The sequence below is a fragment of the Physella acuta genome, unplaced genomic scaffold (genome assembly GCF_028476545.2).
Source record: "Physella acuta isolate Inbredline_101_S28 unplaced genomic scaffold, ASM2847654v3 ptg000515l, whole genome shotgun sequence".
NCBI classification, from domain to species: domain Eukaryota; kingdom Metazoa; phylum Mollusca; class Gastropoda; family Physidae; genus Physella; species Physella acuta.
Window position 1 is genome coordinate 336,013 of NW_026732034.1, and position 18,012 is coordinate 354,024.

General features: G+C 33.8%; 2 protein-coding genes across 5 annotated transcripts; one reads left to right on the top strand and one right to left on the bottom strand.

Moving 5' to 3' along the window:
- Positions 1 to 294: 294 nt before the first annotated feature.
- Positions 295 to 7,631, bottom strand: LOC131944903 (tubulinyl-Tyr carboxypeptidase 1). 3 transcript variants are annotated; one of them, XM_059305783.1, is made up of 13 exons: positions 7,515 to 7,631; positions 7,262 to 7,341; positions 5,919 to 5,993; positions 5,582 to 5,787; positions 5,176 to 5,267; positions 4,616 to 4,672; positions 4,337 to 4,411; positions 4,035 to 4,206; positions 2,777 to 2,822; positions 2,599 to 2,678; positions 2,388 to 2,471; positions 1,934 to 2,043; positions 295 to 1,194 (listed from the first exon to the last, which is right to left on the bottom strand). In XM_059305783.1, exons 3-13 carry the CDS (start codon positions 5,920 to 5,922, stop codon positions 1,098 to 1,100), a joined length of 1,023 nt encoding a protein of 340 aa, XP_059161766.1. In that variant the 5' UTR covers positions 5,923 to 5,993; positions 7,262 to 7,341; positions 7,515 to 7,631; the 3' UTR covers positions 295 to 1,097. The 3 variants fall into 3 exon arrangements, with proteins under 3 accessions (XP_059161766.1, XP_059161767.1, XP_059161765.1); XM_059305784.1 differs by lacking the exon at positions 7,262 to 7,341; XM_059305782.1 differs by lacking the exon at positions 7,262 to 7,341 and having other exon boundaries at positions 7,509 to 7,631.
- A 238-nt stretch (positions 7,632 to 7,869) lies between these two features.
- LOC131944922 (ergosterol biosynthetic protein 28 homolog) lies at positions 7,870 to 17,501 on the top strand. Of its 2 annotated transcripts, XM_059305815.1 has the most exons (5): positions 7,870 to 8,058; positions 12,153 to 12,191; positions 14,205 to 14,295; positions 15,073 to 15,191; positions 16,308 to 17,501. In XM_059305815.1, the coding sequence occupies exons 1-5, from the start codon at positions 7,872 to 7,874 to the stop codon at positions 16,418 to 16,420; spliced, it is 549 nt and encodes a 182-aa protein (XP_059161798.1). In that variant the 5' UTR covers positions 7,870 to 7,871; the 3' UTR covers positions 16,421 to 17,501. The 2 variants fall into 2 exon arrangements, with proteins under 2 accessions (XP_059161798.1, XP_059161799.1); XM_059305816.1 differs by lacking the exon at positions 12,153 to 12,191 and having other exon boundaries at positions 16,308 to 17,500.
- The last annotated feature ends 511 nt before the right edge of the window (positions 17,502 to 18,012 follow it).

The window sequence follows — 18,012 nt, forward strand, 5'->3', positions numbered from 1 at the left end:
ATTGATTTTACTATTGACAAGATTTGATTCATTTGCATTATGAATTCTTGTTTCAGTTTGATTTGAATAACTTAGGTGGTTTGTATTTGAAAAAATTGGCAATTTGTAAACATTTTCCTTTATTATGTTGCATATTTTTACCAAATATTTAATTTAATTTACATATTCTTTATTACTAGTCTTAGAATTGTTATTGTCTTTTTAAAAATTTTATAATCTGCATTACATGTACACATTGTTTTATCCATAAAACACATGAAATGATAGAAACTCAACACAATTTATTTTTTTAAAATGTCTTATAATAATTAATATCAAATACAATTTATAACATATGCCAAAGTAATGCATAGATATTTATTGAAACTTGATCTGATACAATTGAGCGAATTCGAATGTTTGCTGCAGTGAGTTAAAATAGATGGCAAACATAAAAAAGTATTATAAAAACTTCAAGAAACAAACATTGGCACTTTGACTCAGGCCTTGTCATAAGTGGTAAATGGAAATAAGAAAAATAATATAAAAGAAATAATTATGTGGTTAATCTCTTTTCATCTTATCTTAAAGCAGATTTACATTAAGTATTAGCAAGGTTCTTAAATAATTTGAACTGAGCACTGAATCTACAAATTCTACTAAATCTTTCAGTGTAACTTGTGCAGTTAACATAATTTGCATATGATGTCAAAAAGAAATAAAAGAAATAAAATTAATGTGAGATCTAATCAGAGAAAATGTACAGTAACATTAAATTACCCTTGTCCATATCCCAGTAAAAATTGGTCAAACAATTGATTTAAATAACAAATATACTTGAATAATCTCTCTTCAAATAGATAATTTATTTGAAATCACACAGTATACTAAACATAGCTATGAGAATGCAATTCAATTCAGCAGTAAATTGAGGCATGTTTTCTATATACATGTAAGATACTGACTAAATATGGGCTTTTAAAATACTAACTGCACATATTTAAAATACTGACTACAAATATGTAAAAATCATCGAGCATGAACAGGGAGTGTTGAAAGCATTGAACACCACACCTTGTGGAGAGGAACTGGTGCTAGCAGCTAGAGTTCAGGTAGACTTAGATGCGGATCTGGTAGTCATTGTTCACCTGCAGTGCTCCTGTACTTCTGCTCTTCTTTTTCATACCTAACAGACCAGAGTCAACAACTGTATGCCTGGGGACAGGAAATAGGTTAAAACTTAACACCAGCAACAGACCAGAGTCAACAACTGTATGCCTGGGGGACAGTTTTTAAAACTTAACAGCAACAGACCAGAGTCAACAACTGTATGCCTGTGGACAGGAAATAGGTTAAAACTTGACAGTCAACTGTATGCCTGGGGACAGGAAATAGGTTAAAACTTAACACCAACAGCAGACCAGAGTCAACAACTGTATGCCTGGGGACAGGAAATAGGTTAAAACTTAACACCAGCAACAGACCAGAGTCAACAACTGTATGCCTGTGTACAGGAAATAGGTTAAAACTTACCATTCCCAGTCAGTACCATCATGTTGGTGTTATGGCTCTATAGTCTAATAAACCATTGGATGCTGTGCTTTGAAAATCCTGGGCAGCAAGTTGCAATGTTGGACAGGGAATAAAGGTGGTGCCAAATGACCAGGGACTGATGGTTGTGTCTAATGGCCACAGAATGATGGTGCTGACAAGTAATGATGGTGCAGACAAACATTGACAGATGGTACTGACAATCTGCATTTTCCTTACAGTGAAGATGGTGGTGAATGGTCATTACAGATGGTACTAAAGGTAATGATGGTACAAGCAAACAGTACAGGCATAGACAGATGGTAGACACAGACAGGTAATGATGACCATGACTTAAGCTTTACCAGCCAAATAAAGACTAAAATTGAAATGCACAAGTTAACAAAAAGGCTAAACATCTGACCTTCGTGAAAGACCAAAGGAACTGGATTCAGCACAAGTAGCTTCCTTCATTGGATCAGATGTAGGCAGCAGCTTAATTGAGGTATAAGGACTTGAGCTCCAAGATTTATACTGAAATCCAAAGTACATTTTAATATATATTTCATTCATCACCTATTGGCACTCTGTGGGCTAAGGGACACAATTCAGCTCTCCATCATGGGGATTCCACTAAGTATTACCTACCTTTTATTGTAGACATGCAATTTTTAAAAATATTTACAAAAAATAAAATATAACAATGCTCCTGACTTTAAAAAAATATTTTTTGCATTTTACATATAATCTTTAGTTATAATAACTATTGCATTCACACACAGGAACTGCATATTCCTCAATATAATGATTTATAAACTAAAGCAAGCCTAATTAGCCAACCAACCACTGAAGTTAATAGAGTAGTGTTTATAACTTACCAAACTTTTCATCTTTCTTGAATGATTCTCTAGCTCACGTACACAATCTTTCTGTGGATTTCGTCCAAATGTGACAACCAAAGCCTGAAGAATAATTCACCCAATGGTTTAATTATCTGAACATAAACCAACAACTTTATGACATACTTGAGCATGCAATTTTGTCAAATATTTTAACTAAACTCTTAAATTAACCCAAACTTGACCTAACCTTCCAGGATATAATCTCATATGAGTGCTGATCATGATTTATTGGCATTCCAACCTTGACCTTTTTTACAGTATGATAATCTGAGAAATGATTAACAAGTTGCTTTTAAGAGCTGCAAGTGAAAACAAATTTGAAAATAATCCAAGCAATTAGTGTACAATATAAAAAAGGTGCTTACATTGCTTGTAACATTTTTCAAAGTCCAATACTAGGTCTGATAAGCTCTGTAAAATAAAAAGTCAATCATAGGCCTACAATCAGATTTTTTTCCATAATACTAATGTTATAGAAAACATCTATCTATATATATAATTCTCTTCTGGGAGACGCTAGAAAACAAGCTGCAAGCGCGCTCCCTACCACCCCCACCCCTACATGGTCTGGTGAGCTGTGGTTCACTCTAAATATTTACAAGCAGAGCTGGGTTTAGTGACGACTATTAGGGGCAGATAATTTAGTTTGAAATGATTTTAAACGTAGGGGGGAGTAACTAAGTGGAGTTTACTGTAACGGAGGGGGGTGGGGGGGGGGGAGGGAGGAGAGGGGGGGGGGGGTTTATCATCCTTAAGGAGCTACTTATAGTGTTTTAAAGAAATATTTTCAGTGGCAGCATTGGTACTGTCGAATTCACAAATTATGAATTACTGGAAAGTAGAAAAAACAACAACTAAAAGCGGCGTATGATATACCGCGGGTCGGCTCGTATTTTAATAATTAACACATTATGAAGCTTATTTCCACAGATCTTTCAACATAGACATAAGTGGTTGGTTTACTAGACTAAAAAGAAACTGAACATTAGAACACTTAGCCAGTCTATAGGTCCTAAGTGGTTGGCTTACTAGACTAAAAAGAAAGTGAACATTAGAACACTTAGCCAGTCTATAGGTCCTATAAAAAATATTTTATAGAGAATTCTCATTGAATAAAGCTAAGGTTAGATTTAAAGTTAGTTTTATTGCTAATGTTTCTATTAAAATTAAGTTAATTTTAAGAAAATCCATTTTAATAAGCCTAATCCAATAGCACAAAAGATGGGAAGGCGTGGTCGGATGTTACAGCAAATGACTGCTAACCCAAGTCAAGAGTATAAATTGAGGGTTGAGTCAGTATGAAGTCCCACTTCTGATATGTAGGCCTACATGACTCAGATTAGGAAAAGTAAAGGTGCCAGGGCATCGTATTAACAAATCTATTCTTTCGTTTGCCAAAATCACAGAAACAGGTGATCTATACTTGGATCGCCAGGTTTGAAAGGGTAAGTTTTTAAGAGCACAAATAAAATCCTTTGAAAATGTCTATAACTATATGACTAGCAGGACCGTCAGATACTTTGAACTGTAATGGCTTGCATAACTAAAAGACTAGCAGGACCGTCAGATAACTTGAACTGTAATGGCTCGTATAACTAAAAGACTAGCAGGACCATCAGATACCTTGAACTGTAATGGCTTGTACATGAGGTCCTCCCGTCTGCTCATGCCAATGGCACCATAGCTGCCAGCATGACACAGCCCAAGGACAATATGGCGGTGAGAGTGGCCTTTGAAAGTTGTCTTGAAACTTATGGGGAACCTTTCCAGACCTACCATACAGTTGGTTAGAAATCTTCATTCAATTTTAAGGATATTTGAATAGGAAAGTGTAATTATGCAAGTTATATTTTTAATGAAACTTTCATCAAATGAGAATTGATTATGTTGTTTATGAATGTGTGCATGTATACGCAAAAGGATACATTCCTAGAATAACTGCCTCTAAACACTTTATAGGTAGCGCTTCTCTGATCATTTCTTTAGCACATTCCATCAACCTAAAAAAAAATCAGATAAAATCAATTTAATAAGAATCTTACCCCATTTGATTAATTTTGTCCACTTAAAGATTATTATTAATGTTTCTTTTTTCAAATACCCCCCCCCCCCCCCTTCCCCTGATCATTAAGATAAACAACTATATGTTCTTATAAAAGAAATGGAATTTACAAACACAAACAAGCAAAGTTGACATTACTCACCCAGTCATTGGCCTGCTTTTTCTAATCTCAAAGAACTGTGTGCCTGTGTGGTTGTATCAGGTCAGGTTAAAGAAAATATTCTGAGACTTATGACACATTTTGTTACAGCTGAGAAGAATTAAATCCAAAACCAAAGGTGGATATTACCATCCTGTCTATTACCCAACCCCCATGTCTTAAATAACACAGTAGGAAATTACCCACAACATCCTCTCTTCTATTACCAATTACCTAATAGGAACAATGCAGAGAAAGCAATAGGGTTAAGGATAAGTTAAGAATAAGGCTAGGGATATGGTTAAGGTTAGAATTAGAAATAGGGTTGGTGAGCTAAAAATTCAGATGGATAATATGAATAAAGAGGCAAGATAAAATTGACAGGGGGTAATTTAATAAGGGAAGGGGGGTAATGTTCTAGACCCAGACGTAAAATACAGTGCAGGCTAAGTTTTGCTTACAGTAGATCCACTGCAATAACCCCAATACACCCTACACAATTGTGCAGCATACATCAATTAAAGCAGCACTTAGAATATAGATTACAAATGTTTAAAGGATACTGTAGCTCAATCATATAGTCTTGTATCTTTTGAAGCCTCTCTTGAATGGATACTGATGGGCTGAAGGTCAATGGGGCTTGTGGAAAAGGTACCTAAAAACAAATTATAAAGTCTGTCAATAAAAACAGTGTATTATAACAAATGACACAGGTCAAAGTCTTATATTGTGATATATATATATATATATATATATATATATATATATATATATATATATATATATATATATATATATATATATACACACATATTGTTAGAAATATAAATAAAAAGGCCTATATTTTATTTCCAAAGGATTATTTTGTTTTCTTAGCTATTATGATTGATTTGAAACCCCTTGTAATCAATTTTGCTTCATTCAGAAGTGATCAGTTTCTTGGTAGGTTAATCCTTGAGTATCAGTTACCTGTGGTAGCTTATGGTTGTTTCTGATTTGCCTAACAATGGAGCTGCCCTCAGGATGAGCTTTAGCCACATGGTCCCACATCCGCTCCCATGTGAAGTTGTCGATGGGGAAGCCACTTTTGTTCACCCAGAAGAGGACACCATTTTCTTCATGTGATTCGTATCTGTCATCCTTTACCAGTGCTTTAGATGCAGAACTTGATCTGACTAGACAGAAAATACAAGTAAAATTTAACTTAAAGATTTTTTTTTAAATTCTATTTAATGTATACCCAATAACTTAAAATGTTAACTAGTTTATGACATAGAACAATCAAATAGTTATGAAAATGAATTACTCATTTCTTGAAAGTTGTCATTAGCAACTAGTTTGGCTGTTTGTCGACATCGCACAATGTATAGAGTCAAAGGTTCTGTAAAGTACAAATCAAACATATTATTAGAGATTTTTCATGTAGGCCTCAATGTTATCATTCAAAATGCTAGAATATTCTAAATAAATTATGATATTTTTTTATTTACAATAACTAGGTCTCTTGAAGAGTATTATGGTTACTGATAGATTTCAGGTGAAATTATAGCTCAGTTTTTTTATAGATCAATTAAGATTAGATAATTAATTTGGTTATATGAACAGGACAGCAGGCTTGCAGTAGTTATGATTTTTCATGATGTTTTATATTTTTATTATCATTATCATTGAATTTATTATTAAAGGGGTTTTCCAAAAGTTCTGTTAGGTTTTTTTACTAATTCAATTTGAATAGAAAGAACAGCAACAGTGGGCTATCATTACATGTTATAAAATTGAAAACACAAACCACCCCACCTCCTACACCCCTTAGATACCACATTATAAGTTTCATAATTTATGGACAACCCCATCCCACCAATTTTGGTAGTCAATATCTGAATTATTACAGCATGGTCAGGTGGTAGGGAATATAACTGCTAGCCTGAATGTCTCAGGATCAGATCACTGAATCTACCCAGCTCTGATGGCTGCCTTACTCATGTTATGAAGAGTAAATGCTGCTAGGCATAGAACTGGAACATGTAAACTCTTTTTTTCCCTGCCTTATTGACCGTCCGGTCAAAGAGTATCTTTATTTTACTTTAATATATCTGACATTTTGGATAAAAAGGGGAGCAGATAAGTTAAAGATGTAGAGAGGTTAAATGGTGTAACATTATTTACATAGGAACCACTAATTAAAGAAAAGGAACACTATAATCATCAAATGAAAACAGCAATGAACTCAATACTATGTAATGGTATTTAAATAAGTATTTGTGAAAAAGATATGTCACTAAAATATGCCCATATTTATTATAGTTAAGCCATATTCAATCATTAGTCACTTCTTCTGCACATGTGACATTACTAATACTAGATTCTGCTGAACTTATCATGATTTTACTATTGAATTTTAGGCCTGACTTAATGAAACTTAATGATTAAAACTTATACTAACTAAATAATAAATATAGGGTGTGTTAAATACACTTACACTGACAAATATGATAGATTTGGATTATATATAATAATAGTTTCAATTAATAGAATTAAGAAAGCCAGATAGTTAAACTGAATTATCGCTACCAGTACCAACTGTTTCTTTCTAAGTCTAACACTACTCAAAAGTCTTTACAGTTTAGTAAACTGAGTTTACAAACTTACTTTATAACAGTATCAGCTTGTATGGTACTAGATCTACTAAGTGTTAACCTGTACACTACACTCATACAGTGGACACTGCGCTGCTGAAGAGAGCCAGTGTAGAATGAGTGAAAAATTTAAAATAAGAAATTCAAATTAGGCTAAAGTGAAAGTGGCTAAAGAAACGTTTTTACTTTTTACTTAACTTTTTACTAATAATCTAGAGTAATTTACTAATTACACATACAAAGTCACAGCCAACATTTACCTTTACCTAGTTATTAATTAGCAATCTTTAACTTTTTAAAATAGGCATATTACAAATATTTATAGATCTATTTCAAAACATGAAATCAAAGATTCAAATCCATTAATGATCTGTCCATATTGTTTACATACTGTTGCTGGTGTCGCAAATACAATGCATTGCTGATGTATTTAATATACGACATACTCTATAATCTTGTTTTGCTAAAATAACCTTATTAAAATATAATAAGACTACATTTACAAACGACTTTCATTTAAGTAATTTAAAAAAAATTGTTTTTGCATTGCAGTGGTAATTTTATGTGGACTTAAACTGGATTAGGGTCTGCAGACTTTTACGACATTTTGGAAACAGAAAAAAATGCCGGTCTCAGCTGCCAAAAGTAAAATAAAGCCCTGCAATATGAGCAACTCTACACCTTTCTTCGTTAATTTTTTAAGAATATGGATCGCATTTGTTGCAGTAATGGCTTTCGGAAACACGTTTCAATGCTTTATAAGCTCGTCCTATACTTATGAAAGACTCTATACTGTTAGTCAAAACAACGGTAGGCTATCCTAGTAATGGGGCTAGTAGTATCCTTATAGCCTTATATTTATAATCCTGAATGCATGCACTGCCGTACACAGGGTGACAGGACTGTTACACAATGAACAATGTGACAATACTGCAACAATAGGCCTACACATTACACAGTGACACAGTATTCAGTATGAGTAGGCCTATCAGTACGTACAGTGAGTACCCTCAGTCACTCCTCAGTCACAGTGTGAACTGTGAGTGTAGTCTACTCAAGTCTACTGTTATAGGCTAATTAATAATTATAATAATAAATAATTATAACTGTCTGCTGTAGTCTAGTGTACTTTGTCTTTAGTGGGTGTAGAGTGTAGAGAAATTGCGCGCAGCGAAAAGCGAAATGGCGAGGCGGGAAAATGCGAGAAGGGCGCGAAAACGGTCGGTGACGTGACTTTTTGTCTCGCATATTACCACAACCCGATACTTACGCTGGGTGGTGTTAAAATGCAAAGATTTCTGCGAAAAATTTACCGCACCCGATTTACAGTGATATTTGGTGCAGACTTCAAAGACTTTTCGTTTACATTGTTAAAACTTCCGATTTTTCCGTCGCTAGACATACTGATGATTTGTGAACTCCCCCCATCTTTTGTGTCGACTTAAAATACCACCTTGTTCGAGACCGCCCGAAATACCGCAGACGATACTTATCAACTTCTATCTTTTGTGTGGAACGCCGAGGACGCCTAATTTACTGTTTTTGAAGGTCACTTTGCCCAAATCCGCTGTCGCTGCAAACATATTTTGTATTGTTGCATAGAAATGTGTGATGAGGGGGAGGGTGGGGGGGGGGGGGGGGGGGGGGGGGGGGTTAGATGTTGTGACTTCACACTATAAAAAAGCAATGTTAGAAAAAGAGTTTTAGACGTTATTTCACGTTTTAGAAAACTGTTTTAATAAATTGTAATAGGAATTGATTCAAATATTTTATTTCGACAGAAATTAACCACAATTTTGGGAAAATATCGATGTTTTAAAAAAAACTGCAATTTTGAAGGGGGTTGTAGGCTGAGGTGTGATGTCACTTTAGTGGGGGGGGTCTAGATTTTTGTGAACATTTGTGATGGAGGGGAGGGGGGGGAGGTAAAAATCGTCAAAAAAAAAGCGTGACATGCGTCATTTATGGATGACCCCTTTTAAATGGTAGTTTTGTCTAATGAACTGGGTTGGATGTACTATGTGTGAAAGATGGTGTGACGAGGTGTGTTTGAGTAGTGCTAGGACTGTTTCAGAAGATTTTGTTTGTAAATTTTGTTTGTAATTAAAATTACTTAATAAAAAAAAATTACACTTTTTAGAATTGTTTACACTTTTACACTTTTTGCAAGTACAACAATCCATGAATACATGTTGCAGAATATCTCTGCTGCTGACAAGATTATACCAATTCACAATGACACAGCTCACGTTTGTAAAAACATGAGCGGGCTAGATTTTTAAAATTAATGTAGACTGAGACGGGATTTTCCTCTTGCTAAAGAGAGCGGGCGATGACAGTAGCACAGCAACGATGTTAGGATTTTTTAATAGATAGATCTAGATATAGATCCATCTATCTTCTTAGTATCTATCTATATATAGGCCTATAATAAAATATAATAACACACAACACTCGTGTTAAAGGGTATTCCTACATGCTTGTTTATTTTAAAACAAAAAAAATAATTTAAATAAAGATGAAAAAGCATGAAAAAAACTATTTACCCTTGATTCCGCAGGTATGTCTCGCATTATCTTCTCGCATTTTCCAGCCTCGCCATTTCTCAATTTTAGCGTACTTTATTCGCTGCTTCATGTTCACCTCCAGTTGAGAGTATTTTATTATTAACACAACAGAAACACACATTTTGTTGTGAGTTGTAATGACAGTAGTAAACTATGACGGAGTCCATTAGTATCTGGCCATTTTTACGGGGTCCATTTGACAGGGCTGTTTAGGCGAGGCTGTTTTCTCACTGGCTATTTATTTTGATGCTCTACTGTACAATGCATACTCTATTACATAACTTTATAACTTAAAGATCTAAATCACTAATCGCATATGCTAAATAGTAAATAGCTTAGCGTAGTTAATAGTTGTACTGTTTAAAAATTAAAATTTAATATAAAATAGGTCTTAGGTTCTACATTACATTATCATTAAATTAAACTATTATGTTTAAATAAAATAAACTAATGTTAGCTGTGGGTGTTAGATCTAGTAAAATGTAAAATAGTGAGGCCGTAAAATGCAAGAAGAAAATGCAAGACATACTTGCATAATTGTGAGACATTTTGGTTTAAGAGTCAAGACTCTAGCATGTCTTTTTTCAAGATGTGTGAAAAGAAACATTCTTAACTAAACCAGTAAATCTATCACAAGTGTTTTTTTTTTAAATTGTTTGATCTAAATTGAAATAATATATTCCAAAAATATGCTAATTCTAAATATGGTCCCCCTTCATCATCAGCAGGAAAAAAAAAATACCAACTTCGTTGAGGGATTACTTTGAGACAATAGCTTATGTCATAGCCTGACCCATATCTAATTGTATATTCATAGAAACCGAGCAATATGAAAATTTTTCTTGAGATCATTGTGACTTTGCATAAGCTTTTAGATCTAGATCTAGGCCTCTGCTATGCTTGTGAAATTAGTGTTAAAGAAACTGGGCTTGGGACATGATGTAGCCGACATTTATTTATAGAAATGGCAATGTTAAGTTTAGCAATCCTTTAGTTGTAAATGTATGTTTAAATATATAATGTAACTGAAAAATATATAATTAAATTATATTGTAATATATTAAAAGCAATAGAAGAGTAAAAAAACATGGTACATTTTAAAATTAATTCATAAATTGCTTCGTGGTCAACACAAAAGGGAAATATAAATCTATCCTCGGCCTATCTAATAACATTTCAAGCTTTTTTCAAACAAGGTTGTGTTAGTTTCAACACCTAGAAATGAAATAAGTTATTCTGTCTTCGACACATTTCACATGGGTTAAAAATTATAACATCATATTCATTGAAATTGAAATACGTTTTCAGCTGTGCAGATAATTATAAGAATACAACAAACTTAATAGAAGATGTGAGACAAAAAGTCTCACCTGACCAGCGTTTCTTTTTGCCTTTTTCTTGCTTTGCTTTGCCATTCCGCATCTCACATTTTACCCATACCTGTTAAATGTAACATTCTAGTAGCTATTAATGTAAGGAACTCACTGCGGTTAGTGTAGCACATTAAGTAGTGCATCTCCTAAATTGTACTTTGTAGGTCTATTTTCTACTATTTTGTCATCTTATGTTTTTTATGTTTTGTGTTTGTTGCACTATTATTACTGATTAATTAGTTTATATATAAATTTCAAAATGTATTTTAAAATGCATACAAACCCTCAAACATTAACATTAAAGCATTCATGTAAAAGCCAAGAAGTCAGTTGGAAAGAGAAAAATTGATTTTCAAAATGAAATTAATCTTTAGATACAAATATTCTTTTTGAAAAAAAAATTAAATGACCTAGCAAACAAAAAAGAAAGTTTCTACCCCCCCCCCCCCTCGCTCCTCCCCCACTCTTCTCTCTTCTCCTTTCTTTCTCTCCCTCCTCCCCCCCCCCCCCCCCCCCCCCCGTACTGTTGCTAAGCCAGCTATCACACAGCTTATCATCAGTTATCATAAATGCATGGTTTACTGTTCAGAACTGTTTACTTTAAAACAAATTCTCTCTAAAAATGATTAAATCATTCATCTCTGTTTTTAAATCATGATTGTTTCAATTTAGAAAAGGCTACAAGCCAAATCTTTTCAACCTATGCCAACACACGTAGTTTATGATAAATACAAAATAAATATATTATTATATTCAACCCTTATATGCTAACACAAAACCCATGAAAAAATGACCAGCGAGTTAATTCCATTAGGTCTAGATTGTCATATTTACACCTGATGTAAGAGACCAGTCACAAATATTGTAGATATGTTATGCACCAGTAACAGCCACTACATTTGGACAAGCAGCATTATAGTTATAGCCCTGGTATAATACAGCGATGTCTATGTATATAATACAGATCTGGCTGTCTCTACTGCCTTCAACACAACTCAAAAAGGTATAAGACATGTTTACATTTCTTGTTATTAGAATTGAAATTTCCTACAAGCAAAAGGTTTGGTGTTGTTTTCTCTTGTTTATGTTTTTTCTTTAATAATAATTATAACTTAAGCATTGTCAGGTTTTTGGTGATGCAACAGATTGAGTTCAATGCCCACAAAAATAGGGCTAATTCTATATAAATACTGGACTAGTCCCCATTAACGTTGATACCAGAATGTGACAAACTCAGAAAATATGGCTTGGATTGGTAGATTGAGGGTAGCTTTCATCTAGCTTGTAAGTGTATATGGACTTTTGGAGCAGGGTGGTTGTGATCTGATCTCTGTCTTATAGAATAGAGCAGAGACTTAGAAAGCTGAATTGGACCATACTCAGAGTCTATTGAACTGTCTCAGGAAGATATTTCAGATCTACTGGTTTGTGGTTGACCTGTTCACTTTGTTATATAAGGAAAATACGAAAGAGAGGTAGAGATGGAGGATACCCAATGTAAACAGCCTATGTGAATTGGTTGGCAATTATAATGGGGTATAGGCCACTCAAGAACTCAGACTCTCAATACTTACACACATTCATACTTGGAAAAGGTTGTACAGAATGTTAATAACTGTGGGGATTTATCATTTTCTGCACAAAAGATGTTGAGGTACAAAAAAAAACAATAACACTATGACAGACAAAAGTTACTTTGCTGTTATCTATTACTCATCTAGTCATCATCAGGTTAAAGAAAAAGAAAATCAGAGCATTTTTCAGAAACACTTCATAATTGATGAGGGAATTACATAATAAACCTTTGTCTTGTTGACAGTTTAAGTTGTTTTTTTCTCTTTAATACCAGTTTTGCTATAGCTTTAAATTTATTATAGTTCTATTAATTTCCTCAATAAAATCACAGCTTTCCTGAAAATTGTTGAGGAAGAGCTTTAGCTGACCACTTCTCTGCTACACCTCTTGGTAACATTGACTTCATTGTGTCTCTCTGCAGAGGCGTAGTAAGGGGGGGTGCGGACCGCACCGGGTGACACCATTTAGGGGGTGACTTATGGCAAAAAATAGCAAAATATATAGAGAAAAATGATAATTTCACTTAATTAAGTGATTAATTCGAGTGTTAAATAGTGTTTTAAGAGGTGCAAATCGAAAGTTTGAGGGGGAGGGGGGTGCAAATTGAAAGTTTGTCCCTGGGAAGGGTCGCTACGTCTCTGGGGGGTGACACCATTAAGTGCCGCACCGGGTGACACCCGACCTCGCTACGCCACTGTCTCTCTGTCTTGCTAACATAGAGAATTTATAATATCAGGGCCACAGTCTTGTTATAAAAGCAAATTCAGTAATTTTGTTAGTAAGCAAGTATATAGGCCTGGGTGTGTAGTATTAGTAGTTGAGGCCCGCACAAATTTTTCAGCTATGTGATTCGCTCAAGTTCACTCTGCATTACCTACATAGCCAAGCACCTGACTATATTATATAACATGACAGAATTATACTATCAACTTGTTATATTATGTTACATGGTGTAGGTGGGTAGAGCTTTTTGATTGTAGAAACATTTACACTATTTTAGAATGGTGGCTTTAAAAATTTGACACAATTCGCATTCACATGCTATATCTATATTTGAGACTTTAATCCACCTTTAAATGTTCACATGGACAAAGTAAACTAAAATGACATTTGCCTATTTTTAAAAAATCCATATCACTACTGATCAGCTGTAGTCTCTTCTAATTGCTAGTACTAACCTTACACCTAGAACTCAATAAACCTAGCTGATAGTAGTGATAGCCATAGATGATACTTTGCTCTAACCCTAACTAGTAACTAATCTCTACCCAATTCCAAACCTAGTTGTTTTCTTGTGTATGTCTTAGGGAGATAATTAAAAAAATATCCCTAGCCCTTTTTGTTTCCTGTACAAACTGTAAACAATAGGCCTCCACAGTAGTTATAAGTTAATCAATAAAATAGTGAATAAACTAATCTAAAACTTTTTTTTTTTATGTAGTCAGTGACCTCACAGCCAGACTATTTGGAACATGGACTTTACTGTCAGGGATTACTCGTCTGATGTGTGCCCTGTTTATCTACAACAAGGTGTAAGTATCTACTCACTACTGTTTTAATGATACAGATCAGGGTAGCTGAGGGGACCTCATGAATAATTCTATTTGTTTACAAATATTTACATTTAGATGACACTCAGCACACTATTCAGAGGTTTATTGACCTTATGGTTTTAAAAATACTTGTGTTAGGTAAACATTTTCCGCTACATATTGCAAATTCATAAGAAATAACTAATCAATAGGTTTTTTTGAGAACTGACTGGCGCATGGGGTTGATTGGAGTAAGGTTAATTGGTAATCTTGCACATCTTGTATAATGTTGGAAGTCTAGGAAGAGATTTCTCATCTTGGTGGTTTAGGTGGTGGTATATGTGCTACATAACTGCGTTAGATTTTCTTCATTGTTATAATTGCTAAACTTTTCATATTTAGATTGGTTGTATGCTTTAGCTCACACATTTGGCTTAGACTTGGATTTAACATAATCGGAAGCTCTGCTAATGTTTCTGCTAAAAATGTAACAAGCAGCTTTTCTATAAAATGATGTAATTTCATAATTTATTATAAAAATTAAAAAGCAGGGCTCTAGAATTAATTTGAGGGATGTTGTGTGAAAATATTATTTAACGTTATGTCACATGGGAGATTTGACTTTAAAAAAAAATCTCCTGTGCTAATAGTGTTATATAAAATATGCATAGTCCACTCTCTATATTATAGCAGTTTTGACTATTTTTCATGTTTATATTAAAGCCTGACAACTGTATAGCTGTCTAATGAAATATATCCTCTCATCTATTCAAACAGGTTGTATCACATCACCATCATGTCCTTTGTGCTAGCCCTGTGCCATTTCAGCTCCGAGGTCTTCATATATAAAACAGCAACATTGACAGCTGGGATCATAGCCCCTCTCATAGTGTCCAGTAAGTCCCTCATAGTGTCCAGTTAGTCTCTGGCAGTGTCCAGTAAGTCTCTCATAGTATCCAGTAAGTCTCTCACAGTGTAAACTAAATCTCACACAGTGTCCAGCAAGTCTCTCATAGTGTCCAGTAAGTCTCTCATAGTATCCAGTAAGTCTCACACAGTGTCCAGTAAGTCCCTCATAGTGTCCAGTAACTCTCATAGTGTCCAGTAAGTCTCTCATAGTGTCCAGTAAGTCTCTGGCAGTGTCCAGTAAGTCTCTCATAGTATCCAGTAAGTCTCTCACAGTGTAAACTAAATCTCACACAGTGTCCAGTAAGTCTCTCATAGTGTCCAGTAAGTCTCTCATAGTATCCAGTAAGTCTCACACAGTGTCCAGTAAGTCTCACACAGTGTCCAGTAAGTCTCTCATAGTATCCAGTAAGTCTCACACAGTATCCAGTAAGTCTCTCACAGCATCCAGTAAGTCTCTCATAGTGTCCAGTAAGTCTTACATAGTGTCCAGTAAGTTTCTCATAGTATCCAGTAAGTCCCTCATAGTATCCAGTAAGTCTCACACAGTGTCCAGTAAGTCTCATAGTGTCCAGTAAGTCCCTCATAGTGTCCAGTAAGTTTCTCATAGTGTCCAGTAAGTCTCTCATAGTGTCCAGTAAGTCTCTCATAGTATCCAGTAAGTCCCTCATAGCATCCAGTAAGTCTCACACAGTGTCCAGTAAGTCTCATAGTGTCCAGTAAGTCCCTCATAGTGTCCAGTAAGTCTCTCATAGTGTCCAGTAAGTTTGGTTCCCTCAGTATTTGAAGTTGATGATGAATGTTATCATGAGATGTTGTGGTGGTCTGACACACCTCCAGTGTTAGTAGCTTAATTACATACAAAACTGCCAAATAGAAGTTATTCACTTTATTTTTTTTTAAATACAATTAAAATTTAAAAATCTAGTAAAGCCATCCTAAGGTTTATTCTGTTTATGCTCTAGAAAAAAATGCATGGCTGTTAGACAGCTGATTCTATAATGACAGTACCTGAAGAAACTCATTGGTATTTGCTACTGTTACAAGCCTTGACAATGTTTATTGTTTTATGTTTTGATCTAAAGTAATGTTGTATTCTTTGGCAGGTGTCTCCATCCTACTCATGGTAGTTGGTATTTTTATGTTGGATGAAGAGGACCCAAGAGAGAGTTACCCTGATGAAAACGAGGAGCTGGCCAAAAGGAAAAAATCCAGCTAACCACAGGTTGATATAGATTACTAGATATTCACAATTCCAGTTGCACATTTGTAAAAACCAAGTACAGTTTTTTATACTCAGTCATTGGATTACATGTTCTTATTTCCTTTTTGCAAGCTTGTACAATTATTTTTCATTTCTGTATAGAATTATGCATCATATTCATTTTTAATCTTGAATCGTGTCAAGGGAATGAGTTTGTGAACCCCTCCTTGTGGTGAATCCAAACATGTAGCATCTGTACAAAATACATGTTTAACCTGCATATTTTTTAATGTATGTCTATTTTTTGTGCAGCAGCACATGATTTTAAACTGTCACTGAGAAATAGTATTATATTTTATTATTAAATAACTGATTGTGAATATTTTTTTAAAATTCCAATAAAATGATTTTTTGTAAATTAACTTTCATCTCATTTTTTTAATTCAAGGCTCTATAGTTATACAATGTATGTAAATACTTGGCAGTTCAAGCAATGCATACATTTTCTTAGCCTAAGATTTTTTATTTATTTGATGTAGCTTATCAAAGTATTATTATATACTAATAGGTTTGGTTTTATTAAGAACAGTTCATAGACATGAATTGTTACCAGTTCTGTGAAAGTTCTTTTTTATTCTTAAAGAAAAATGTTATATTTTGTTAGTTGTTACATATTACTTTCATCTTTTTGTTCTAAACTTTTAGAACTGGAAGTTATCTTTTACTGACAAATAGCTGTAGGGATTGTAATGACTATACTGCCATCTGTAAGCCTTTTAGATTATTTTTCTAGTTTTAACATAATTAGGGAGCTATACTTAAGTTATATTAATGTTCTCAAAATTTAACTTGTAGAAAATGAATGACAAAAATAAATGTTATGTTTATTTCCTAGTTTAAATTTTTATACCTAATTTTAAAAAGTTATTTATTCTCTTATTTAACTCATTCAAAAGTTGCTATTTACATTCTGTGTAGTTTTTATATTTTTGCCTGAAACTAAGTAGAATATTATTAATCATGTTATACATTTGGATAAACCATCATTTAACATAAAATTAAAATAAATAATAATTAAAAGTGTGTAGTTTGAAAGACTTAATTTTATTAGCTTTATCCACATGCAATAATTTAAATTTAAAAGAAAAATGTGTTTGCCTCTGAAGTTTTAACAATGTATTAATAAAATTATATGGACATTTTTTTTATTATGCTTCGGAATAACTTATAGAGAACTTATAAACAAAACTCCCCTTAAAATATAGTTCGATGACAACGTTTAACATTTGCTTATGAGTTTAATTTTTTATTCAATTATTAAAAATACATGCTCAAAGAATAAATCAATCTAGCATTAACAAAGCATTGTACCTCATAATAATAATTAGTGGTTACAAAATAATAGCTTGTGACATATTTACAAAAAACAAACTAAATATTAGAAATTAGGGGCGTAGCCAGGATCGTCTCAAGTGGGGGTTCCAATTTTTACCCGGGACAAACTTTCAATTTGCACCCCCCCCCCCCCGCTTCAGACTTTTAATTTGCACCCCCTCTCAAACTTTTGATTTGCACCCCCATACCCCCCTCAGCTCAGACTTTTGATT